At 38.0% G+C, this 25,131-nt stretch overlaps 3 protein-coding genes across 7 annotated transcripts; 1 reads left to right on the top strand and 2 right to left on the bottom strand.

The window, feature by feature from the left end:
• Positions 1-350: 350 nt before the first annotated feature.
• On the bottom strand, positions 351-9,404 carry LOC147862509 (uncharacterized). Its single transcript, XM_087321082.1, has 6 exons — positions 8,871-9,404; positions 8,254-8,306; positions 8,089-8,126; positions 7,711-7,999; positions 1,801-2,162; positions 351-986 (listed from the first exon to the last, which is right to left on the bottom strand). The coding sequence occupies exons 1-6, from the start codon at positions 9,352-9,354 to the stop codon at positions 827-829; spliced, it is 1,386 nt and encodes a 461-aa protein (XP_087177208.1). The 5' UTR covers positions 9,355-9,404; the 3' UTR covers positions 351-826.
• Positions 9,405-11,296: 1,892 nt separating this feature from the next.
• On the top strand, positions 11,297-15,608 carry EIF4A-III (eukaryotic initiation factor 4A-III). 4 transcript variants are annotated; one of them, XM_087321046.1, is made up of 9 exons: positions 11,297-11,673; positions 13,519-13,759; positions 13,850-13,930; positions 14,019-14,126; positions 14,212-14,331; positions 14,415-14,582; positions 14,683-14,769; positions 14,847-14,967; positions 15,094-15,608. In XM_087321046.1, exons 1-8 carry the CDS (start codon positions 11,363-11,365, stop codon positions 14,958-14,960), a joined length of 1,230 nt encoding a protein of 409 aa, XP_087177172.1. In that variant the 5' UTR covers positions 11,297-11,362; the 3' UTR covers positions 14,961-14,967; positions 15,094-15,608. The 4 variants fall into 4 exon arrangements, with proteins under 4 accessions (XP_087177172.1, XP_087177171.1, XP_087177170.1 ...); XM_087321045.1 differs by having other exon boundaries at positions 11,305-11,673; positions 15,210-15,608; XM_087321044.1 differs by having other exon boundaries at positions 11,305-11,673; positions 14,847-14,986.
• A 2,420-nt stretch (positions 15,609-18,028) lies between these two features.
• On the bottom strand, positions 18,029-23,900 carry LOC147862507 (polygalacturonate 4-alpha-galacturonosyltransferase-like). 2 transcript variants are annotated; one of them, XM_087320745.1, is made up of 11 exons: positions 23,532-23,900; positions 22,119-23,351; positions 21,993-22,033; positions 21,756-21,806; positions 21,524-21,652; positions 21,316-21,412; positions 21,172-21,227; positions 20,722-21,059; positions 19,748-20,105; positions 18,907-19,494; positions 18,029-18,488 (listed from the first exon to the last, which is right to left on the bottom strand). In XM_087320745.1, exons 2-11 carry the CDS (start codon positions 22,366-22,368, stop codon positions 18,213-18,215), a joined length of 2,184 nt encoding a protein of 727 aa, XP_087176871.1. In that variant the 5' UTR covers positions 22,369-23,351; positions 23,532-23,900; the 3' UTR covers positions 18,029-18,212. The 2 variants fall into 2 exon arrangements, with proteins under 2 accessions (XP_087176871.1, XP_087176872.1); XM_087320746.1 differs by having other exon boundaries at positions 21,996-22,033.
• Between the last annotated feature and the right edge of the window lie 1,231 nt (positions 23,901-25,131).

Raw genomic sequence — 25,131 nt, 5'->3', positions numbered from 1 at the left:
CGTAATCATAAACTTACATATAAATACACATACATTTGAACTTGAATGATGCACCATATGGATTGTGAATATGACTATACAATATATCCATTTTGCTTACATTGCTGAAAATCAAACCCGATAACACTTCCAACTCATCGTCAGAGACGAATAAATCACATGGATTTACGAAAGGATATATATGTTCTATAAATACCAAAGAGCTTGTAAAGTCTAAGTTTTGTTTGAGAGCACAATTTATAAATTATAATGGATGTTTCATCTCCTTCTGTAAAGAAACCAAAAAGGCATGTTCAATGATTTAAATACATATTGTGAGAGAGAAAGAACACTATATTAACATATTTAAAGAGGTCAAAATGGCTTATAAGACCATCTTAAAATATTTTCTTGTTTTTGGAGAGAGATTTTATTACTATCCTTAAGAGGTTCAATACGACCTATAGGATCAAATGTGAAATTTTCACATAATGAGAGGTGGCTCTTGATGTTTTTCAAGAATTTACCTGATAACTATCACAACTAAGAATACACATCGTGATAAACCAAACACATTGTAGGAATGAAAATGTTAAACGATTCTAGGATTTGGGTACAGAAGTGAATGTTTGTGAGCTAGCTATCAGGTAAAGCAATGAATTCTAGGGTTGAGTACAGAAATAGGATGTTTGGTTAGCTGCCTGAAATGGCTAAGAAGTTACCACTCCCAAACCTCCTGATTGGGATGTGGTAATGTAAAATAAAATTTACTCGTGCCAAAACCATATATCCTCCCTTCAGTACGCATTGCAGCAATGATCTCAAACAGTAAGTACGAGTTCTGCAATCAATTGGAAGGTGATGATACGACCTGTGTATTCGATAATGTTTTGTTTGCTTCATCCAATAAGGTTCTCGCCTCCAGAAGAGAGCGAGTAAGGCTTTCATCTCTGGCTCCTGCAGCCTCCAAAGCCCTAGCAGCTAGCTCTGCTTCAGCCAGTAGAATCCTAGATCATAAAAGTAAAATCAACATGATGAGACATAAGATCAAAGACATGGTACCCACCAAACTAAATAAGAATAGATTTGAGCGTCTTGTATATTTATGTAAAATCCTAGTGTACTCCGGGTTAAAAGCTTCTTTGTGCATGTCTTTGTGACAGTGGGAATGAATGCAGACAAGAAATAAAATGATCTGTGATATCAATATTTGCAAACATCCAAAAAATGACTTTTCTATTAAAGCTCCAATAATCATCTTCATTATACAAAAACTAGATTAGAAAGTGCTAAAGAAACAAGTCATAAGAATCCTAGAGCTTAGGAATAAGTATCCTGGTACTATGTACAGGATCGGTGGAGAATATGACATGAGAGCTGTGCATATCATCCCATTACAACCATAATTATGGCACTACTACAATAATTAAAACAAATAAGAGAGTGAGAGATATTATTTCAACTATGTAACAGCCAGCTCTATGACATGATCATACAACATATTTAATATCTTGAAAACAGTTATCTAATTCATTCGAAGATAGGATCAGATTAGTCTCTCTCTCTCTCTCTCTCTCTCTCTCTCTCTCTCTCTCTCTCTCTCTCTCTCTTACAAGTTACGTATGTGTGTGTTGTACATATATGTTAATGTCCAATATTGGGCCACATATAACTCAAGAGATGGAGGGAGGAAATAAAATTAGACTCATTTAAAGCAGGAAGTTGATCTCAAAGGAATTCACAGAGAAACCATACTCACATACTCGCATGGGTAGATCAAGAAAACACATTTTGTCTAGCTATAAATCATAAATGTTTTACCTTGCCCTATCTGCAGCCTCAAGTTGAGCTTTTTGCAATGCCTCCAGTTCTGTTTTCTCCCCTACATTTCTATTTTCACTTCCAGGATGATCATCTCTAATCTCTGATTCCAACATCCTTTCTACACATTTAACTTTTCGCACATGAAGCAGTTTTGCAAGCTTTTCCTTGGAGGACGGGTCACTGTATGAGCCAATTTTTGTTTCAGAAAACCCCACCATATCTTTAGATGTTGGTGTTCTTGTGAGAACATCCAGTATATTGTCAAACTCAGCATCTGAAATTTTTTCACTGTATTTTTTTCTCCTTGTGTTTGTCAATTTTTTTGCATGCATGTTTTCAATCACCTTCTTTCGGAACTCCTGCAATGGCCATGGTCGGGAATGTGATTAAATCGATCATTCATACATCCACACAGTACATGACTGTAAATAAAAACAGGTAGCAATGAACCATGGATAGGTATTCTTATCCACATAACAAATATAACAAGTTACATCAAACAGAGACTGCGGAAAAAAAAATTTACACCTTGAAATTAGGAAACAGAGGGGTGGCATGAGCAGTAAATAAAAAATCATACGGGTACATACACATGTAATGAAAGTTTAGGCAATGGTTAAAATCTATTTTAAATATAAATGTTACAGGCAAAGGAATCTCATGTGGCTGTTCTTAAGCTTCATCATTCTGGGGACATGTATTTATAATCAGGCCCTAGAAGTTGTGACAATAATTTAGAGACAATTTCTGATCATTTATTAAGCAATTGATACATGTACCTGTGTCCACTTTTGTCCTTCATTAAAAAGATTAATATTGAAGGAGAAATGCATGAGCCTTAATTGACCCTCCAAGATCAAGCAGATCCAATGGACACATGATAATTGGGAACAAAGAACACTTAGAATACTGATGCTGAGACTGAGGAGACACTCAGGCTTTATCAAAAAGCAAAAAGTACCAATCTAAAATGATGAAAAGGGAGGTTTTCAGCTGTGACACTGCAACAGCAACAAGGAAAAAGTGCTATTAAGAACAAGTTCAAAAGAAGACAAGAGATGCAGTGGCTACAGCCCATATGTCTGGGCTTGAGTACTACATCATCCTTACTTGCCGTTGTTTTCTGCACTCCTTTTCTAACTCTGCTCGCTCCATTTAATTCTCCTCAAGATATATGTGGCAAAAGCTCCTCAAGATATATCCATTCCTTGAGACATCAAACATGTGTAAATTATGTTGCTGCGCCACAACATGTCATTCAATGCAAGTCCTGAATCATTTTCAACCAATTTCCCCACATCCTATCACAACATAGGAGAATGTCAACTGTGTAACTTGACACGTTGAGGATATAGAACTTAATCTCATTTGTATTCTCTAAAATGCAATGTGTTCCCTTTCTATAAAATTTTTAATTTGATCTGGTGACATAACATTTGGCCTTTCTGACGCATTTTACAATCAATCCTTCAAGGTTACAGTAGGGAATCATGAGTCGTGGTTAGCTTCCTCAGATATTCAGCTTTCAGCTTTAGAGGAATAGTGATCCCTGGATTATACAAACCTGTGCTTCATCTGCTGAGTCTTGCCTAATCTTGGCCCAAACACGGACCTATCTCTTGGAGATCAATGGGGAACCATATGAGTAGAGTAAACTGGATTCCGACCAGTGCTTCATCTGCAGAGAATGGGGTCATCTAGCTGAATCTTGAACCAAAAACTTCTCTCTCTCTCTCTCTCTCTCTCTCTCTCTCTCTCTCTCTCTCTCTCTCTCAGAGATCCATGGGGGACCATATGAGTGGAGTAAACTCAACTCCCAAACCAGTGTTTGTGGGGTCATCTTGCTGAACCTTAACCCGAATGCTAACCTACCTCTCTCTCTCTCTCTCTCTCTCTCTCTCTCTCTCTCTCTCTCTCTCTCTCTCTCTCTCTCATGTACATGCATTATGTACAATAATGAGCCCCTTGAATGTGTGGAAAGCTTCAAATATCTTGGCCTTGAAGTTCCTTCAAATCATAGATGGAATGAATGTGCTACATGTCGCTTAGAGCGGGAAAGCGAGCGTATTATACATTTGAGAACACATGCAATCGTGGAGAAGTGTTGGGTCCTTAAGAAATACCTTTTCGACACTTTGGTGACACCAGTGCTTCTCTATGGGGTGGAAGTATGGGGTGATAGCATCCCTAAATCTACTTGGAAAGAGTTTCTTACAAAGTTTCTACAAGTTAAGAAACAAACATTGTACATCCTCCTCCTCCTTGAGACGAGATCACTTCCCATTGAGATCTTGGCCATGGAAAGGGTTGTTGATTGAATACATGCTTAAGGTTCAAAAAAGTCCCTCACATCGACTTCCTAGAATCGCATGGGAAGCAAGCAAAAAGATCCAAAAGACGCATAAAAGCAAAATTTTGTGTTCCGATTGGATGCAAGATATGAAAAGTGGTGAAAAGTGGTTTGGCAAATGGATGCAACACATTTGCTCCATGATGCATCACTAGATTCCTCTGTAAATGAGGCCTTTTTGCAACGCCAATATATCATGACATGGAAAAATGTGGAGGCTCACGCTTCATACATTATACTACACATGTTGCACCCAACTACAAAACCATATTCTTCGGAGAATGGGGAAACATATACATTGATACATGTTAGAGCCCATTCCATTGGCTTCTATTCGAACCATTGCTTCCATGCGACTTAGCTCACATGCATTGCGATGTGAGACAGGGCGTTGGGGCACAAGTGAAACATGTTGGAGAGTCTGAGTATCACAATTTGATACAATGTTTGGCCTTTGATTATATTCGACCATGCTTTCCACACATCTTCGACCAAGCCCAATCCTTGCATGAATTTCTCTCACAACCACAATGTGCACTCTCGATTGCAACATTCATTGGTAAAGTTCTTGAACATCGAGAGTCGCTACTCACTTTCACACGTATCACGTGAAATGTAATTGTTTTGGTCTCATAGGTCATATTTGACCTCCGAAGACGCTAATATAATCAATCTTTCTATCTATCTATTTGAGATCCATGTGGATCCATATTCACAAACTGAAACACATGTCTTCTTCAAAGAAACCACACAAGTATCAACAGCAGACGTGTAGCCGTAGAGGCTGCACTAGTTGTTGGACAACCAGCACACCCTAACTGTAGTGGGAAATAAATGGGTTCCATAGGGAACCAATTTGACGTTCTTGGATATTCTAACTTTAGCTTCAATCTTGTTAATATAATCTGTCTTCTTGCTTCTCCATTGTATGTTCTGTTGTAATTAATTGTTGCAACTCTCCTTCTAATTTCCACAGTTAAAATGGTGTCAAAGCACTGAGGTTTTGCATTTAAAACCAAACAAGGGTTTTGAAGGAGGTCAAAGACACAATGGTAGTGGTAATTAACAAGGTACCACAGTTACTCTACCAATGCAGCAAAGATGGCAACAAATGAGAGTGGTCGTGCACTTATTTCTGGGTTGATGGAATGACTGAGGGAAATTTTGACTGCACTAACTACATTCTATGGGTGTTGACTACCATGTTGAACAATTATGAGTTCTTGGATAGCATGCTTGGTTTGATTGCAAAGTTTAGACATCATACTCCACAGGTAAAAAACAGATACAAAGAATCTGATGCAATAATCCCTCCACTCGCAATGGACGTGCAACGTTAGACAAGGCAGAATGTGGATGCCCTCTATGTAATCATCACAGAGACAACCGATACTGTATTGACGCTCTCATTCCATGCATATCAAAGGCAGTGGATGCCTAAAAGATTCTGCAACACCACAACAAGATGTAGAACAAAACCAGGATCCAAAATCAAGGCGGAGCATTTTATCAGAACACCCCCGAGATTAGATTCTGGGTGTCCAACTGGTGCAGAAAGACATCCTCACCTTGCCCATGATGTATGATGGTTTGGTCACAATGATGATCACTCTAGCAAGAAACTCTCCACTCTACCTTGAGGCGTTCTCTTTGTTATTCCAAGAGGATACGCAGGTGGATTCACAACAACAGCCAAAAGGAATTCTGAATGCTGCACTGCACTACTTCGGGAAGAAGAAGGGGGGAAATACAACCACAAGGGCTTTCAGTGGAAAGAGCAACAACTGAGCTAAGAGGAGACACATGGCTCAAGACTGTAGAGTCGAAAGCCAAGAGTCTGATGCCTATGGTGATGGAGACTGGAGTTGTGCTTGTGGAGGAAGGGGATAGTGCCAGATCCATGGTCCTTGCAGAAGAGAGTTCAAGTGAAGATGCATCAGCTAACACTGGGCTCCTACATAGCAGAGCAAGCCGACACATGACCAGTCTTATAAGAGCTGTTTGTAGAACTTAAGGGACATCAATGGTGAGTTTATCATGATAGGGAATAATCAGATAAGTTTGGAAATTTCTGATCCCAATATTGTGGAAGATGTAAAAAGATAGGCTGGTATTCAGCTTACCAGGACTGGCTGAAGTGCCTGGAGCTTGCATGTCAGGCAAGCAATATTAGAAGTCTTTCCGCAGGAGGCCAAGAGAGTGACGTCTCCTCTAAAGTTGGTGAATTTCAATCTCTGTGGATAGACAGCAACAATCGCATTAGGCAGATCATCATACAACTTCCTGATTTTAGATGATTACAGTGGGATGATGTGGGTATATTTCCTCAAAGAGTTTATTAACTGGCAGCAGATGATCTGAAAGTGAGGTGAATTTGAACTGATCGTGAAGGAAAGTTTCTGTCCCATCAGTTTGAAAAGTATGCATCATCAGAAGGCATTCAAAGGCAGCAAGCTGACAACTTTTATACTCCCCAGAAAAATGAAGTAGCAGAACGTTAGAATCAGATTAGCATAGAGATGGTCTAATGGATGCTTAAGGGAACAGATCTCCATGAGTCTTTCAAGGCAGAGGCATTTAACACCATTGTCTACATACCCAACCAGAGTTTAAAACCAGTTGTCCATCTGATTTCCCAGCTACAAGTCTATATCCCCGAAGAAAAGGCTGAGGCTCTTGGAAAGTTTATCAAGTGGCAACAGATGGTGAAGAAGTGGACCTGATAGTGAAGTGCCTTCAGAATGATCTCGGAGGAGAGTTTCTTTCTTATCAGTTTGAAGGGTATGCATCATTGGAAGGCATTCAGAGGCATCTGACTGCATTGTACACTTCCCAGAAAACTAGAGCAGTGGAATATCGGGAATCAAACCATTATAGAGATCGTCTGATGTATACTGAAAGGAGTTAGAGTATCATGCTTTGATACAATAGGTTGCATTCGACCATTCCACACATTGATCTTGTTCACTACATAATCATGATTTGCAATCTAAATTGTAACATCAGAATCGTTACTCAATTCCACGCATACTATGCAAAAACGATTCAGTTTTAGTCGCATTGGTCATATTTGACCTCCGAGAACAATAATAAAACCAATCCATCTCTCCATGACTATTCTCCTATCATCTTTTCAGTGGTTTGTCATTAGATTCAACTTTTCACTATGCAATTCTCAAGAATTCTTGAACATCGAGAATCGCTACTCAAATCCACACCTACTACGCAAAAATGATTCAGTTTTCATCCCATTGGTCACCTTCGAGAACAATAATAAAACCTATCCATCTCTCCATGACTATTCTCCTATTACCTTTTCAGTGGTTTTTCATTAGAATGTATCTTGCTGCTTCGTTTTCTCTCTCCAAAACTAGCATTCTTGAGTATGACTACTTTGAGGAAAAACATGAGAATTAATTTCTACCATAGTTTTTGTTTTTTAGTTCCTTATTGATGCTAGATTTTCAAACAATATGCCTCCATAAAACAGTAAGCTATTAAACAATCATAAAAATCTAGAGCTACATGCCTCTTCAAAAGTATCTGAATGACCTTACAGGATCCTCCCATTTAGCTCTAACTGACGCAGATATCTTCAGTCTTTGCTCCAATGGCAAAGACCTATGGACCTTCTCTTTCTTTTTCTTTTTATTGTTGATGTGCTCTTGGCGTAACTGATCCTTCAGAATAGTGTAGCTATCCCACTGAAGTTCGTCATCTCCTAAGTTTCCGATCCTGGCATTCTCAGCAATGACATCTTTCCACTCTTGTATAAGTGTCAATTGTTTTCTCTCATATTCCATCCTAGATCTCATAAATACTCTGAGCTTCTCCCTGGTTTCTGGACTGCAAATGAGACCGAATGAGAAAATACTTAGTACATGGAATTCAAACATCCTTTCCTCTCTAATTTCCGCTGAGCATGAAAAGTATACCTTTGAGGGTGGGAATATTTCCGAAGTTTCTCCCTTATCTGTAATGAATGAACTGAACTTTTGTTATACGGAGAACAGATTTCCACCCTAGAGGGTGAGGGAAGGGGAAGGAGTTTCTTTGTTATTTTGCAATAAGATAGTTATTGGACAAGGGAGATCTCTTACTCTTGGATCTTGCATCACTACTTTGTTCCTCTCCTTCATCAAAGCAATTGTGGCTGAAATGTAACAAGAGAGCTTACTATTACATGACATGGAAGATTGACTCAAGGAAAGGCACAAAACATGAGGTTACATTGTCAAAATGTAGTAGTGAAGTAATACACTGGATTCTAAAGCACAGTGTGGAAGCAATGCCTTTACATATCAACAAGAAGTCATAAATACAGACAAAATGTATAAATGTGATTGTATATAAGCTTAGGGTGAAGAATTCACGCCTAAAACAATGGGTTTTCTTTCATGAAACACATTTATATTTTGACTTTGAGATCATTACACTAACACTTAATTACCAATTATAAACTATCACTCTCCTCCTAAAAATCTCTACAAAATCCATTTTTCCACGTATCCGGGGTTGAAAACAATAGCATTAACTGCATGCAACACCTAGCTACAAATTTACTTTGCGTGACCCAATGGTTGAAAAGAATAATATTTCCTTCTAATTGTTGATGTTTTAGCTTTCAAATCATTATACTAACACTTTAACTACCACATCCTCCTAGAAAATGGATTTATAAACTAGATATCTAGCACCCAATAGTTGAAAGGGATACCTGGAGAGTGAGATTTGCCTTTATTCCATGGAATCTTTCCCTTGTTGGCAGTACCGATTCTTTCTCTCCTTTTCCTTTCACGCTCACCGATATCATCGGTCTCACATACATATGCACTACTAGTACCACTATCGGCATTTTCATTAAGGCCACTTTTGGCATATTCAGAGGCAATTAGACCGCTATAACCACGTTCATCAGAGTCATTAAGATCATTATTAGCTGGTTCAGATCCATGAGCTACTGATGCATTGATCCTGCATTCTTGTAAAATCTCTGATGAATCAAAACTATTCGAAGACGAAGAAGAATGACGTACGGGACTGGAAAGTTTTGCGAAGCTCCCATGGAGGTGAAACCTCCAAAATCTTGACAGCGTGTGTGAAGATGACCTGATGGATTGATTATAGAGACGCTGAATAGGGGGGGATGTGGTTTGAGGGCCTTCTCTGAGTGGCCAAACGTCGCGGTAGAGCAGCGCCATAGCTACAACATTATCTTTTTCTGTTTGTCTTCACTGTCAGACTATGGACACGAGTAAGCTATATATGTACATATATGTGTTAAAGATTAGTCAAAACTTAAAAGGATGTATCTAGCTACCTATCTATCATGGTGGTATCCATTCCATCAACATGGTTACAAGGAGCGGAGGTCATGCTTGGCCAATCCCGGTGACAATGTATGTGTATATCATATCATCAATCATTTGAAATGGCAATCATTCTCTGTAGTTCCCTGGCCACGATTACTTCATTTTCCTGATATGTTAGACATCCCAATGATTTGATTCCAAATATGGGCTCTACCCTTCTTGTTGATCATGGAAGTTGTTGTTGTAGGAATATTAATCATTTGATGACAAAAATATGCATGTATGTATGTATCAAGTTATTATTCATGAACAAAACAAGGAGTTATTACTACCAGCAGGCAATGTATCAATTTATACATCATTCTTTGGTTATGAAGGATTGCATTGGTGTCATGTTGGTGTGATGAAAGACTAAAGGAGACATTGGTAACAATCATGTGTTGCCTAACAAGCGTGGGTTGTGGATGTTGCCAACCTAGGAAGCATTTGTTGTTGGAGAGAGGGTGTGTGCATGTCTGACTTTTCATTAATTCATGGGATTCATGTTCAACACAACACACTTTTAGGGTCTAAATACATTCCGTTGATTACTACTTTCCATGAAGGAGACAAATAAAGGAATAAAAATCTTAATTGAGTCTCCTTCCTCTTCCGGCCTTGATGCAAAATCCTATGCAAAAGTTGATGATTTGAAGAGGGCTACATTCTAGTATCACAATAGGTTTAGTGAACATGGACATAGTGATAGTATGTGTTGATCAATGAGATGAATATCCCAATGTCAAATCCAAATCGACATTTATCATCATCTGTGAAAGCCAATACCAAGGAAATAAGGTTAACACCATATCAATCGAGTTTATAAATACCTATGAACAATTCAATATATGGGTCTACTTTTACTATATCCAATGATATTTCAAGCACCACATGATAATGCTTCAATATTTGACAATTATTAATATGCCAAAATCGGGGTGTGAGCAAATGTGGGGTGAACTCAAAAGCTTCAAAGGGGTAACAAGCAAGACTAGGATTTGTCACTAGATTCCTATAACCAGTCATCAATACCATGCCACCAAAAGATGGGAATGGTGAATGATCTTCTCAAACAAAACACTCCCAAAATCACAATGGGGTGGGTCACAATGCTTCCAAAGTTCATCATTTCATGGTCAATACCTTGTGCCTCAGATTGGGAGCTTCGAGTGACCGGAAAGTGCTTCTTGCTTCAAAGACTTGGGATACACCACATACCGCATAGGAAACTTGGGTCGAAGAGCCGTGTGATGGGCAAAAACATATTGCACATGTCAGAGAGTGCTTGATTTAGTCCGTGCCGGCGGGTGAATGAAAGCCAACCCTTCACAAGGTTGGCTTCTTTCAACTGTCTTTCCCATACCAAGATAGAGTAACTATTAGCTCCGTTTTACTCTATGGAGATCATTGTATTAAGGTGTAGATTTTGGATATTTTTTGCCGTTCAAAATTTCCCAGGATTTTTTGTACGAGGACTTTACCGACAGAAGAACAGAGTCTGGTTCCTCTCTTTACCGACGGAGATGTGACCGGTGCCTATTTGGCTTGGGCCGTCGTCGCCCTTTAAACATCATACTTGATTTTATTGTCACGCCATAGTGTGAAACGAAGAGAACTGAAGACAGAAAAAATAAAATTTAAAGGGGCACACAGTCTCGGTAAAGAAACAAAAAAAGAAACACCAGTGGAAGGAACCCTAGCGCTCTGGTTTTTGCAGAAGATTAGGGTTAGGGTTTTGTTTGCTGATCCCGCTGCCACTCTTTCTTCTGTTGATTCGCTCGTCGCCTGCCGTCAGAAACGTGCTTCGTGTTTCGTTGGGATTCTTCTCTCTCTCTTCCTTTCCCTGCTCTGTGCTGCCATGGCGGCTTCTTCTGTCGTCCCTCGCAACAGGACGAACCCCCGAGCTGCCCCTGCAGATGACGATGCCATGAACTTCGAGACGAGCCCTGGCGTCGAGGTCTATGGAAGCTTCGAGAGCATGGGGATACGCGACGAGATACTGAGAGGAATCTACGCCTACGGCTTCGACAAGCCTTCAGCGATCCAGCAGAGGGCCATCCGGCCAATCATCCAGAATCGCGACGTCATCGCGCAGGCACAGTCTGGAACAGGAAAGACGTCTATGATTGCGCTCGCCGTTTGTCAGCTCATCGACACGTCTGTCAGAGAGTAAGTAATCTCTCTTTCCCCCCTCTCTTTTCGTCCCTCCCTCTTAATTATTTCCTCTCCCTTTCCTTCTTTCTTGGCTTGGACTATCATTCAGGCATGTAAAGATTCTTCCATGTTTTGCTTTGGAGTTGTAAAAATTGTGCCTATTCAAAAGACAAATTCGTAATGACTGCTGGTTTGGCTCTTTACCTTGTTATAGCATTTTATTGGTAACAAAACTATAATCTTCTTGAACTGTCTCTTGTATACACCGGCTAATGCTAATAAAGGAGAAATCTGATTTTGGATCTTGTTCCACAAGATACTTCTAAGATTGCAAATTTAGGTTTTTTATAGATTCTAGGGCATGGATTGACCGCAGGATTATTTTTGAAAAGTTATGTTCTTAATTGTCTCGCTTGGCTACTTTTTATTTAATTGAGTTCCTCTTCCTTTGTCAGCTGATTTGTTATTCAGTTTATTCTGTTATATTATGCTGTTTGTATGAACTTTCTGTCTTAGAAGTTCAGATTAATGTTTGTTTGCGTGAGTTTGCCTTCATAGTATTGACTTGGAAGCCTTCTTTATGTTCACTTAGAGCACACAAAATTTGCTTTAGTTTACATAATTTAAAGGTGTTTTGTCAACTGGTTGATTATATTTATGCCCCACTCTTTAAGTTAAATTTCTAATTTACTAAAGACTATAGGAGTTTTTTTAAGAGCTATAACCATCTTCTCTCTCTACCTCTCTCTCCAAGTACGATATCTCCAAAGTCAGTTTTAAAACAAATTAGCCATCTATCCATCTATATCCAAAATTGGTTTTAAGCTGCATTTTTATATATGCATGCGACTGATGTCCAAGCTTGTTAATTGCCTATTTTAAATTCGTTCAATGCCTCCCTAGGTTTATACATATTGTTTTAATTGGAAATACCAGAATTTGATGTTTGCGTTCTACGATGCCTTTGTTCGTCAGTCTTTTACTGTTGCATTAATTGTTCCTATTGCTTGACGGTCTCCAGTTTGTGTTTGGGTTTATCCTCGCTTCTGGATAAAGCAATGCTCCTTTGGCCTGAAGAACATTTATCATCAATATGATAATTTCCTACTTCACACCATCCTTACTTCTGTATTTTTTGTCTCGTGATATATGTAAATGTCTACATAAGGTACCGATAATTCTCTGCAGTGGTATTTTTTGGAGGGGATTCCTAGTTGATTGATTGAGTTCCAAAACGCCTTACTGCAGCAAATTTTTGATTCACAAAGAGACTTGAGGATTGATTGTCTGTACAGTCTCATCGGTACAAATCTCTTATTAAGCTTTTGACTAGTGTTTCTTTCTATGCTTCCTATGACCTCTTCTGCATCTTATAAACTTTTGAATCATATGAACTTAGTGTGCTAACTTTGAGGAATTGATTTCTGCATGGTTACATCCATAGGGCTATCTTCTAAAGATTTTGTGTGTTTCTTTCGTAGCTTCGTTGTGTGCTTTTCTGTTTTTTAATTCCTGTGTGCTTATTTCGATTCATTGAATTTGCTACGGAATTTCTGAACTGGTTTACTGAGCGTTGTCTGTGAGCCCATTTACAAACTGTGGAAGCTGAATTTCTTGAAGAGCCTGAGAAATTGTCAGAAGTATCTCACGTACACAGATATCTGATTCTACTTTTGTCTGGTGATATTTTTCTGCATACTGTGATTAATATTAAACTAGTCGACTAAATTCTGTTTTGCTTTCTATGAGTCTGTGCTTCTGTCACTAGTACAAATTTGAATCTCCATTACATTCTGATTTTGCTTTCATCCTGTTCTGCATACTTTTTAAAGTCTGAAGTGAAATCTTAATTTTTTCCAGAGTTCAGGCGTTGATATTATCTCCTACAAGAGAGCTTGCTGCACAGACTGAGAAAGTTATATTAGCCATTGGAGATTATTTGAACATTCAAGCTCATTCTTGCATAGGTGGGAAAAACATTGGTGAGGATATTAGGAAGCTAGAATATGGGGTGCATGTTGTTTCTGGAACACCAGGAAGAGTCTATGATATGATCAAAAGGAGAACATTGCGAACAAGGGCGATGAAGATACTTGTTCTTGTAAGTATCCACCTATTGAAGCTCCCATCTGTAAGTGGCAGTAATTTTAGCACGAAGAGTAATCCAATTTAATTCTGGGTATTTTTCTAGGATGAGTCAGATGAAATGCTTAGCAGAGGCTTCAAGGATCAGATTTATGATGTCTATAGATATTTGCCACCTGAACTTCAGGTAATATTACTATGAGCTTTTCTACCAATGTGCTACGTTTTGGAGCTTTTCATTGCTTGGTCTCATTGATAATTTCTGTGTTTTGAAGGTTGTTCTTATCTCGGCTACATTGCCTCACGAAATACTAGAAATGACCAGTAAATTTATGACTGATCCAGTTCGCATCCTTGTGAAACGTGATGAGTTGACACTTGAGGTGAGTTGTATCATTTCTTTCTACTGAAATATGATTTCCAAATGCCCTGTAAATGAAAGGTTCATATAATACTGTGTTTTTTCAGGGTATCAAACAGTTCTTTGTGGCTGTTGAAAAGGAAGAGTGGAAATTTGACACTCTTTGTGATCTGTATGATACTTTGACCATTACTCAGGCTGTTATATTTTGCAATACAAAAAGAAAGGTGAGTGTTGGAATATGGGTCTCATTCTAAAAACAGTTGAATTTTTTTTCACAGTTTAGTCATCACGTTAGCATCTGTGTTAGGTGGATTGGCTGACTGAGAGGATGCGGACGAATAATTTTACAGTTTCTTGCATGCATGGTGACATGCCTCAGAAAGAAAGGGATGCAATTATGGCAGAGTTTCGAACTGGAACAACAAGAGTGCTGATAACCACTGATGTTTGGGCTCGAGGCTTAGATGTCCAACAGGTATATAACTTTGTAGGCTATATTTACAAAACAGCACACCACCTATCTCATTTATTTCTATGTTTATTTCTTCTGTAAACCTTTTTGTTTTCTGCATCAGGTCTCATTAGTCATTAACTATGATCTTCCAAATAATCGTGAGTTATATATACATCGCATTGGTCGTTCTGGTCGATTCGGAAGGAAGGTATGAGTTTACAAAAATTAATCTTGCTATTGTTGATAAATTTAGTGGGTGATAATAATTTCCTTCTTAATTGTCAGGGTGTTGCCATCAATTTTGTGAGGAGTGATGATATTAGAATTCTTCGGGATATCGAGCAATACTATAGTACACAAATTGATGAAATGCCAATGAATGTTGCTGATTTGATTTGATTTGCAGGTACTCCACTTTGTTGAGGGTTAGTGAAGTATTTGTCTTTTCATTCTGGCTTATGTATATACTATCATAAAAACCAAGCTAGCTTCTATTCCATTTTAAACTAATAAATTTTAATATCAATTGCAGGTAGCTTGAAGCTTGTCCAGTCATTTGTAGCATGTATGATAGGTTTGTGTGCTTCATTGTACAGAACATCTACGTGTGAACTTACTACCTTGCTGTTTGGCTTATTTGGACATCAGTGATCCACTGGCTGGAGTAATGGGCGGTCCCTGAATGCTACTTTGAAACAAAGTTAATCTGAATGTGAATGAGTTAATACAGTATTACTGAATGGAGCATTTTAAATCATAACAGTATGCTGACCTTGTGGAAGTACTAATCTGGAATATCAATGAGTTAATACAATTTTCTGATTGAATTTTAAGTGGGCTTTTAAATGATTTCCCAAGGATTCTTGGGCCAATCCAAAAGCACTTAAAAAAGCACCTAGATCAGAAGTGGCAGATTTCTCCTTAAGTCTGTTTTATGTATGGGGAATATTGCATGGACCCCAATGTTTTGTGACTGAATCTAATTTTAACACTAGTTACTGTGAAAATTGTGTTGGTTAAATTAGTTTCTTCTGAATTTTGTAGCTATTAACTATTTTGGTCTTAAGGTGAAGTGAGTAAATTTGTACTTGGTTTCTCTGTCTTCTCCCTTAAAATGTATTGATACACATTTATCCTTTACTACTTTGTTCTGCTGCTGGTTTTATAATTTGCTGAACGACAAAATGATTCTTTTGTTTGTTTGATGCGTTGCGTTTATTGTGAAACAAATACCAAATGGCTATTTTTATTGTGGATCAAACATGCTGAGCATTTAATCCAGATACCTACATATGTATTGCTGTCAAATTATTCAATTTGTGAAATTATGAAAGGGTGGCTGGTTATATGTAGAGATTAACAAATTTCTCTCACCAAATATATGCGAGTAGAGCATTTTATCCAGATACCTACAGATGTAATTATTATGGGAATATTCAATTTGTGAGATTATGAAAGGGTGGCTGGCTAGATGAACAAATTTCTCTCACCAAGTATATGCGAGTAGAGCATTTTATCCAGATACCTACAGATGTAATTATTATTGGAATATTCAATTTGTGAGATATTGAAAGGCTGCCTGGCTGTATGTAGAGATGAACAAATTTCTCTCACCAAGTATATGCGAATAGAGCATTTTATCGTTTGTGAGATTATGAAATGATGGCTCTCACCGAATATATGCAAGTTGAGCATTTTATCCAGAATACCTACATACGTAATTATCATCAAAATATTCAATTTGTGAAATTATGAAAGGGTAGCTGGCTGTATGTAGGGATGAATGAATTGCTCTCACCAAAAAATCTTGAGTCGGGTCATAGTGAATGAACAACTTTGCATGTTAATATATAAAATGTAAAATGTCAAATAAGGCCATAATGAGCTTACTGCATGAATTGAATCACGTGTTGTGTATGGTGTTTGCTTGACCAATTGACTATTGACTTGGTGATGTGTGGCCCTGAATGTTTGCATGGTTTCTCCATGCACGTGTGCAATGCACAATTGCAGGATATCTTATAGTAGCAAAAAGTAAACAAGACTAATGGAAATCAATCTATATAATCGTTTAGCCCAAATCTTCTTCTTGAAATTTGTCCATCTCATTTCTCTCCTAGTTCAGAACCCTAGAGGTTCATCTATGTGTGGATCCATCGGTTAGTATTGTGTAGTAAAGAGAATCTATTTTAGAGACCCGAACATGTTAAAAGTAAAATAGAGATAGGCATTATTACGCTAAGAAGTTTACGACTTAAACAATATTGCTATGGGGATAAGTGTTTTCCAAACCCTAGAAGTTATATCAAAGATACTGCAAATTATTTATATAAAACTAGTTTCCAATGCAAAAGGCTTTATTAATTGTCAATGCTGTGGAAAGGCTTTATTTTTAATGTTCGCCCTTGTAAAAGGCTTTATTTCTCAAGGTTAAAAATTGTCAATTGGATTTGACAACGTCTCCATTTGGAACCCATAACCTTAAATGTTGCAAATCAAAAGATTGTGCTTCAAAATGTAAATCTTGCATTGCAAACAAATAACAATTAAAGTACCATAACACAATTTGGGAACCACATAAACAATATATGACTTACATTGTACGAGAATAGGATTACATAATTGATGAGAATCCCTCTTTTTCAAGGATGCCTTACAATATTAATTTACTGAACAAGCCTTTTGTGACCTTTCACATATAAATAGTGGAGTTGATGATTTAATTATTTATCAATTAGAATTCCTCTCATTTGGAGAATCACTTATGATTCTCATGTTTTAAATCTATTTCTACATAATTCAGGTCAACAAGGTAAAGTTACGTGAAAAATATCGGTTGATGTGCATCAATGTGAACTTCTCGTGATGATTTTATTACCTCATCTGACATCATCATGTTTCCTTTAATATCCCAACGGATAGACATTATTTGCTCTATAAAAAATTTGAAGCAACTACAAATAGCTTTTTGTGTCCTTGAAAGTGGATGTATGATGGTGCACCCAACTCACTCACACTTCATGCCATTCTTTGGGTGCCATGGGCATGGTTTGCTTTTATAAAGAAGAACCCATGGACACTATCATGATGCATTCCGGGTGTTATTTTTACATCCCAAGAATTTTACCATGCCTGTCTTTCTTCACAAGCAAGGAGGCCACCCATCTTTTACTTGGAAGCAAATCTTGAGAATTGCATTTTGTATTAGCTTGTACAAAGAGTGCGTGATCCTTTTTTATTCCAAATATTCAATCCTCAAAAGAAGTAAACGTTTACAAACAGACATATCATCGCTGTCAAAGTAGTACGCAAAACACATGACATTATCATGCATTTCGTTATTCTCAAACAAAATTCATCGTTTTCATGACTTACTCTCCCTTTTTCTCTGTATTCTTGGAAGTAATGAGATCATTATTCTTGCATAATCTCAAATAAATGTTTTTGGGGGGAGGGAACCGGTCATGGATGTGGAAACTCAAAAGGCAATTTGACGAAAAGCTTTACATGGTATTGGGCTATGGTGGTGACCAAGATCCAGACAATCTTGACCGTTGAACAAGAATGTGTACATACATTTTTTTGGTTGCTCTGATTGTTAAAGAATGCTATTCCCTGAATTTGATTTATAGAATATCTTAACCAATCTCACTACTTAACATTACAATACTGTTGCAAGTAACTACTACCATAATTTACATACCTTGTCCAATAGTGCCTATACTTGGTCATCCCAATCTCTAACCAGGGTTTCATGTTCCCATTGTAATGTATAACAGCAGCACCTTCTATCTCACCTCTATCAACACTTGGGTTATAACCTAAGCCCAAAACGTGCCAAGATTTCTCTAAAGGATGTGTCAACCCGTAAAATGTGATGAGACCAGGCGGCAAAGTCCCTAACTTCCATAGAGTACGGTCTTCATTCTGATCAAAGGAAAAGTTAGGATTAGAGTAACAAAAACGTTTCTTAGAAATATTAAAAAACATTATGACCACGTCGGTTGCATATTCAAATGCATTGAGTATAGATAAGGAAAGAGGTTCTTAGAGCATGTAGATAAGGTAGATTGATAGTTATAGGTGTTAGAATGGTGGTATAATTGGAACATTTTTGAACAAACATAAATAAATTGATGTATAATGCCAGATATAGGTCTTCTAATACTAAGAATTTAGGCATGCTATATGTCATCGATAAGTTATTCTCTAAGGAGCATGAATTAAAACGAAGGAAATACAACCACCGGGTTAGCATATTCATATTTTTAGACCTTGGATAGCAACAATATTACTGTTTTTTCAGATAAATATTAGATACCAGAAAGGCAGTTTAGGAGCTTACCATGTTTTGCCAGTTATGGTAGATGCCTGTGATATCCTTCTTCTTCCATTGCTCCAAATCAAACATATTCATCCCATACGCCCATCCACAAGAATGAGGACTGAAGTTGCTCTTAATGTGAGGATTCGAGAAATTAAGATATTTGTCGAAACGATGGAAACTCCGGCCACATGTCTCTACAGCGCCATTCACTTTCCCTTGCAGATTCACGGACCAGAGAGGAGTTAGATCTTTCTGTACAACAATGTCATCATCTAAGAAAAGGATTTTGTCCAGTTTTGGGTAAACTTCGGGAAGGTAAAACCGGAGATGATTCAGCATAGATAGATATTTCGGATTGCGATACTTCAAATTGGAAGATTCGGCAGCTATGGTGGTTGGATGGTCTGCTTTGAAGTAATACTCTTTCATTGCAGCTGACTCCAGCTGCCTCAGCACAGGACAATAGGAGGAATTGAGCCATGTAAAATCGTCAATGTTTTGCACATCGATAACTGCATTTCCAGGTGGATTTGCTAGAAACCACATTTTTATGGCTGGATAGTTGAGCTTATCAGTGACAAGATGGAACACATGCTTCTTGGGTTCCTGATAATTTAGTACATACAAACCAGAACTTATTTAAGTGCAATTATCAGTAGTATGTGTTAAAAATATAGTCCTATCTACAAAGTAGAACGATTAGTGCATTACAATTAGTTACATTAGTGTCCTGTCTATAGAATTTACAAATAGGACTCAGGATCATTACGTGATATACAAACAACTACTAGCAGATATCAAAATATTAAGTACATGATGAACTAGAAAATCTATTTCATTATTGTGAAATACACCTTACCTTTGCATTATGGATTGTTGAGTTCACAACCACAGATGCTGCTAGCACGTTGTCTGAGAACAATGCATAATGGAAAAGACTTGTGTCCTCCAGCTTTTCTTGACTTGGAAACTGTCTTTTTTCTTCCGATAGCTTGTAATAATCTATGGTAAGCCTCATGGACAAACAATGTATGTCTTTGGGAAGTGTTTTGGCAGCAAGCTGGCTCAAAAATGTGGTTTGCTTCTTCAGTACTCGAGCTTGACCTTCTGATAATTGCAACATAGCTCTAAGTTTCTTTGCAATGCTCGGACAGTCATATAATTCCTCTCTTGCTGTGGAGAGTATCTGCCCCATTAATTTTATCTTCTCCGAGGCACTGTAGCAGTTAATAGGTGAGAATATAGTAGTCATTCAAAATCATCTATTTAAACACGCAGCATTCTCAATATTTCACTACGCAGAGGTAGCCTAATTATTAAGGTGTATTAGGCAGTGATCCATATTCTATAGTAGACTTCCAAAACAGATTTAGAGATAAACTCAATTCCAAGTTGGATGAGATTGCATTTGAAATTAATTGCCTTTCATATGTAACCGTCCAGACCCCTTTTTTTTAACCTACTCCTAAACAGACCTCAGCTTAAATAAAGGTTGAATTATAGAAATTACCCCAAACTCTCGTTCATTCTTTATCCAACAGAGAAATCTATTTTTCTGGCAAAGAATTTGAATTGGCCGAAGCCAAATGATCTTCCTCAGTTATCAGTATTCCGATTCCAAAACCAAGTGACATCTCACTGTTTATATATGGATTATATTAGTGAAACGCAGGATCAAACCTGCAAATGCTCTTATAAGATACCCTTTTTGTCCAATTGCAACGTGGCATCTCCAAACTAAAAATAAATACTTTTCTTCTCATGGATTGTGATGATCAGCCGGCACTGTTCCAACTCAATGAAATTTAAACAGAGTCAAGAAAGTAGAAAAACCTGTGTGGCAACTCTGAGTCGATGCTGGCTTCCCCAAGCGTGGACTGGCTCTCTCTTATCCTCATCCGGAGGTCATGGAATAATTGTCGTCGGTTCTGAGACTGAGCTATACTTGCATATACCTTTGCCATAATCAATTGATCTCGCATTAGCCTCACAAAAGAATCCGAGTTCTCATCGTTTTCTTTCCTCCAAATGCTATACTTGTTTAACACATTACTACTACCAATATTCTTTGCTCTCTCCAACACGACCTTCTCTATTCTCTCCGCTGACCAATCTGTATTCTTCCTGGAGAGTTGTTTCAACCTCTTCACTTTTCTTTGAATTCGCATGTTCTGCGTAATATCAAGATGCCTTCTCGCTCATTAAATATCAAGAATGAAACTTGAATACGGCCAGGTTTCTTTTAAAACAATGTTACAAGTAGAGAGAATGTCGAAAGCTTACAAGTCTTGCATTTTGAGCAGGAGATAATGTGAGATTGTTTGTTTGTAGCACAGTTTCTGCATTATGAATTGAAGTGTTCACATCGATAACTATCTGAGTAGATATTCATGCGTTAAGGAAAAATACATGACAAATACATCCCACCTAATGTTTCTTTACCGACATGGTCATTTAACTTCATAGTTTCCATATCTTTAACTGATCGTGATTGACCCTTTCTTATGATCACTGAATCGTTGCCCTAGAAAAGGAAGAAAATATTTCATCCATCGCCGAATTCTGATATATTTAAATAAGAAAACAATGCATAGAGCAGGTGAATCTTAAAAGTTTGAACCCGGCAATATTTTACCTGTAAAGAACCTGCGGTTATCTCTGAATCATCATTAAAAACCCAAGAAACTGATAAATCTTTTCTACGAGCTTTACTTAAGTTAAGTGGCCCAGAATCGTCAATGTTAGCCATAATAGCACCGATTACCTGCATAACTTCCATTAACACACGGATTCCGTTTTCCATAACATCACATTAAGCATTTACTTCACTTTTTTATCCTGAAAAACTACTTGATTCCAAATATTACCTCTTTAGGAAATATCCTTTCGATCTGATCAAATGTTGTATCCGGTCGACCCTGTCAACATTTTAGAGGTAAATATTGAAGTATTAATCAAAGAAAAATGGTCATTACTGGTGATTAAAAAGAAATAAGTAAGCTGCGAAGTGCGAATGAAGGGAGTCTCAATGAACGAGAGAGAGAGAGGGAGGGAGGGAGGGATGTGTGTGTGTGTGAGTGAGAGAGAGAGAGAAGGAAGCTTACAACAATATAGCTGCTGCTGGATCTTCGCCGATGGTCAAAGTCTAGTTCAGCCCCCCCAGAAAATAAGATGTTTCTTTATATAGATTAATGGAAAAACGTAACCAAGTCTTATACTGTAGAACTTACTGGGTTTGAAGAACAGTCGACCAGACTGCGTTGCTGCTAAGAAGACGAGAGGAGTGATGACAGATATGAAGATGAAGAGACAACCAAAGATCACGGGGAATTGACGAAACCTACACCTACACCTCCATCTCCTGGTAATGGTGGAACTCCGTGTTGTTCCGAGGCGAGCAGTAGAATTAGGGTTTGACATCACCCGCGAGATTAACTGGCTTGTCAGATTCCTGGGAGGCAGCTCGTGAACCTTCCCCATAATGATAATAATACTATCGCGTTATTGTAAGCGGGATGAATTATACAAACTAAATTGATATCATGCGAATGGTCTATGTAAAGCTTAGATGTGTTCTAGAAACTCGGCCATGGAAAGCTGCGCTATGAAGTATATAGTTGTATAGAGGTAATACATTTACTGCTCAGACAAACAAACAGCGTTAAAGCTTTATATGTTAATGATAGTACTCTCTGCGCAGGCTCAGCTACGAGTTATTGGCAGGAAAAAACACAATCTTTCATAAAGCAGCTAAGCAGAAGAAGCATAGTACTGGATTGAATCAATGACTTTTGCTGAGCTAATGATAATCCTTGTGGAAGAAGAAGAAGAGGTTAAATGACAACAAACTGAAAATGAATATATCTGCAGGGCTCTAAATAAATTAAGTTAGCGTTAAGGTTAGGCTTTAGTGTTGGTAGATGATGAGTGAATTTCCCGTAAATTCCTTCCTCGTCATTGAAACGCGAGTCAGCGCTAAAGAAGCCTCCTGATATTTAAATACAAGCACAGCCGATTGTAATGAGAGACAAGTGTGATTACTCCTAAGGTTTCGAATTCCAAAGATAAAAATAAACGACTTAAGATCGTAGCTGGATCTTCTTCTTCAAACAATTTAAGATGTAGCATAGAAGAGAAGAAAAAGAGGTTTCATGTTTTTCTGTCTTCTTTTCTCTATTTCCCCCTTTTATCTTTTACACACAACTGGAGTTTGCTTCTGATCAGAAGAGAAACTGTTCCTTTTTCTCTTTCCGTTTCGCATCAATGCTCAGAAGATAAAGTGATCCCTCTCATTAATTGATCTTGATTTCTGATCACAAGATATCAAAAGGTTCTTTGAAGAGAGAAAATCGCATTTCTGAGTACAACTCCTGAACCCATTTTGAACAAATTGTAACCATTGATTCCCTCGAACCTTTCAGACAAGACAGCGAAGTGTCTGTAGTGCTGCGATGTTCTTATTACTGGAGAAAAGTAAGCAGGAAATTGTGCGTAAAAGGATGGAAAAGATCCAGAAAGAACAAAAGAAAAGATAAGCAGAGAGGTTAGGTCACTTAATAGAACAATGAAACTTTACTGGGTGTAAAGCTGTCTTGTAGGGCGGGGTAAATAGAGGAAGAAAAGAAAAAACATAAAGCTCTTACTTTTGAACTTTCGGTGGAGCATTTATCTTGAAGAAGATGCACTGCGGTAATACAACACAGTACTTTCTGATCATGTGAGCCGATGAATCTTTGAGTTCTAGCACAGTAAACCAGCTCTGAGTATAGGTTAAGCAGAGGTTACTGTTGATGATGATGAAAATAAAGTTGTAAAAGCTCGTAGCCATATCCACATGATTTAGCTAGGTCAGGAAATTGACTTGATTATTTGATTGAGACGTTGAATATGTCTAATAATGATGCTGCTCCTGCTAATGAAGATGATAGCGATTAGAATGAAAAAGGAGAAGGAATTTGTAGGAAGCGCGCCATCGCCAGATAGACAGATGCTCTCAAAAGAATATAGGCTCCATTGTTTCTTCTTTCCTCTATCCTCTTCTCCTTGGCCAAATGCAGGAACAACATATTGAATCCAATAATTTGTTTCTTAAAAATGAAGATTAGGAAGCGGATTAGGCTTAATGATAGGGGATGATAAAGTTGATTAATTAATCATACTGATTAAGCTTACTGATTAGCCTGTTTTTGTTTAGACTAGTTATTAGGACTGGCTTAATCCTCGCTAATTAATCGTTACAACCATTACTTTTAGGGCTTTATGGCAGGCCAAAAAAAAACATATGAATAGGACCCCCGACCCAAGTGTGAGTTAAATTTCATGGGAAAGACTTTAGGCATGGCGTGCCCTCTGTCCACAGAAATGGCCAGCCGGCTTTCTACCTTTGGCCGATCTGGTTCGGCCCAAAGGTAGGAAACCGTCCGGCCGGCCATTTGTCGGGATTCTGGTGCCCAGATTTGCATAGCCCATGATTCATGAGTTTTGTTAACCTAGCAACTTGCCCTACTCGGTGGGGCCCATCAACACACTCTTCCGTCCCCACCCCATGGTTAGCATATGTCTCACCCACAGTGTAAAAGAAGTCTTCCGGCTCCCGAGAGCTCCACGAGATTTTAAACCATATATCATCCCCGACTCTTCTTCATAACATAAGACTTCAAACCAAAACGAATTCCGAGACTCTCGATGCTTTTTTCGACGCCCCCGTTCGTAAAAGGAACACGACCTTCCGACAAATATAGTTTTAAAAATCGTTCTTTTTTCCGTCCGCTTCTTTGACTTTTACATGGATGTAATCTTCGTCCCAACAAATGCTTGAGGGAATGCATTAATGTTTTGTTTACATATTTGCAAAAAATCTTCATGTGAGGTATGTGTGTGTGTGTCTTTATTTAAGCAATAAATAGAACATTCCATGAAGATTTAAATACCTCCCCCCCCCCCTTCTCCTCACCTACCTTGCCTACCTACCAACCCATTTGCATAGCATTGCATTTCGCTTGTCATTGACGAATAGTGTGTGATGTGATCTTGACAGAAAACTCGATGCCTTGGATCACCCCAATTTTTTAGGAAGATCAAAGTAGTGCATACCCTTGTTGCTATTAAAATTATACTCTTTGAACTATTAATCAACTTAATGAAAAAGCTAAGAAAAAGAGACAGTAAGCCAAGTTGGAGAAGATTTTGGATGTTGACTAATGACAGTATTGTTCCATTTAGATGATTCGTCTACCCAAGAAT

This window comes from Azolla caroliniana, unplaced genomic scaffold, assembly GCF_043228905.1.
Source record: "Azolla caroliniana isolate FFs.n. ecotype wild unplaced genomic scaffold, voAzoCaro1.0.p SCAF_6, whole genome shotgun sequence".
In the NCBI taxonomy this organism is placed as follows: domain Eukaryota; kingdom Viridiplantae; phylum Streptophyta; class Polypodiopsida; order Salviniales; family Salviniaceae; genus Azolla; species Azolla caroliniana.
The sequence above is the reverse complement of the archived record's forward strand: the minus strand, read 5'-3'. Positions and strand labels throughout refer to the sequence as shown.

Excerpts from the sequence above, each read along its gene's own strand:
- EIF4A-III (XM_087321046.1), top strand. The coding sequence starts at position 11,363 with ATGGCGGCTTCTTCTGTCGTCCCTCGCAACAGGACGAACCCCCGAGCT. Across the intron at positions 11,674-13,518 it reads ATCGACACGTCTGTCAGAGA|AGTTCAGGCGTTGATATTAT; the intron begins GTAAGTAATCTC and ends AATTTTTTCCAG. Across the intron at positions 13,931-14,018 it reads ATTTGCCACCTGAACTTCAG|GTTGTTCTTATCTCGGCTAC; the intron begins GTAATATTACTA and ends TGTGTTTTGAAG.
- LOC147862509 (XM_087321082.1), bottom strand. The coding sequence starts at position 9,354 with ATGGCGCTGCTCTACCGCGACGTTTGGCCACTCAGAGAAGGCCCTCAA. Across the intron at positions 8,307-8,870 it reads AGGCAAATCTCACTCTCCAG|CCACAATTGCTTTGATGAAG; the intron begins GTATCCCTTTCA and ends GTTACATTTCAG. Across the intron at positions 8,127-8,253 it reads TAGTGATGCAAGATCCAAGA|ATAAGGGAGAAACTTCGGAA; the intron begins GTAAGAGATCTC and ends CATTCATTACAG.
- LOC147862507 (XM_087320745.1), bottom strand. The coding sequence starts at position 22,368 with ATGGGGAAGGTTCACGAGCTGCCTCCCAGGAATCTGACAAGCCAGTTA. Across the intron at positions 21,653-21,755 it reads AAAGGATATTTCCTAAAGAG|GTAATCGGTGCTATTATGGC; the intron begins GTAATATTTGGA and ends GAAGTTATGCAG. Across the intron at positions 19,495-19,747 it reads CAACAATCCATAATGCAAAG|GAACCCAAGAAGCATGTGTT; the intron begins GTAAGGTGTATT and ends CTAAATTATCAG.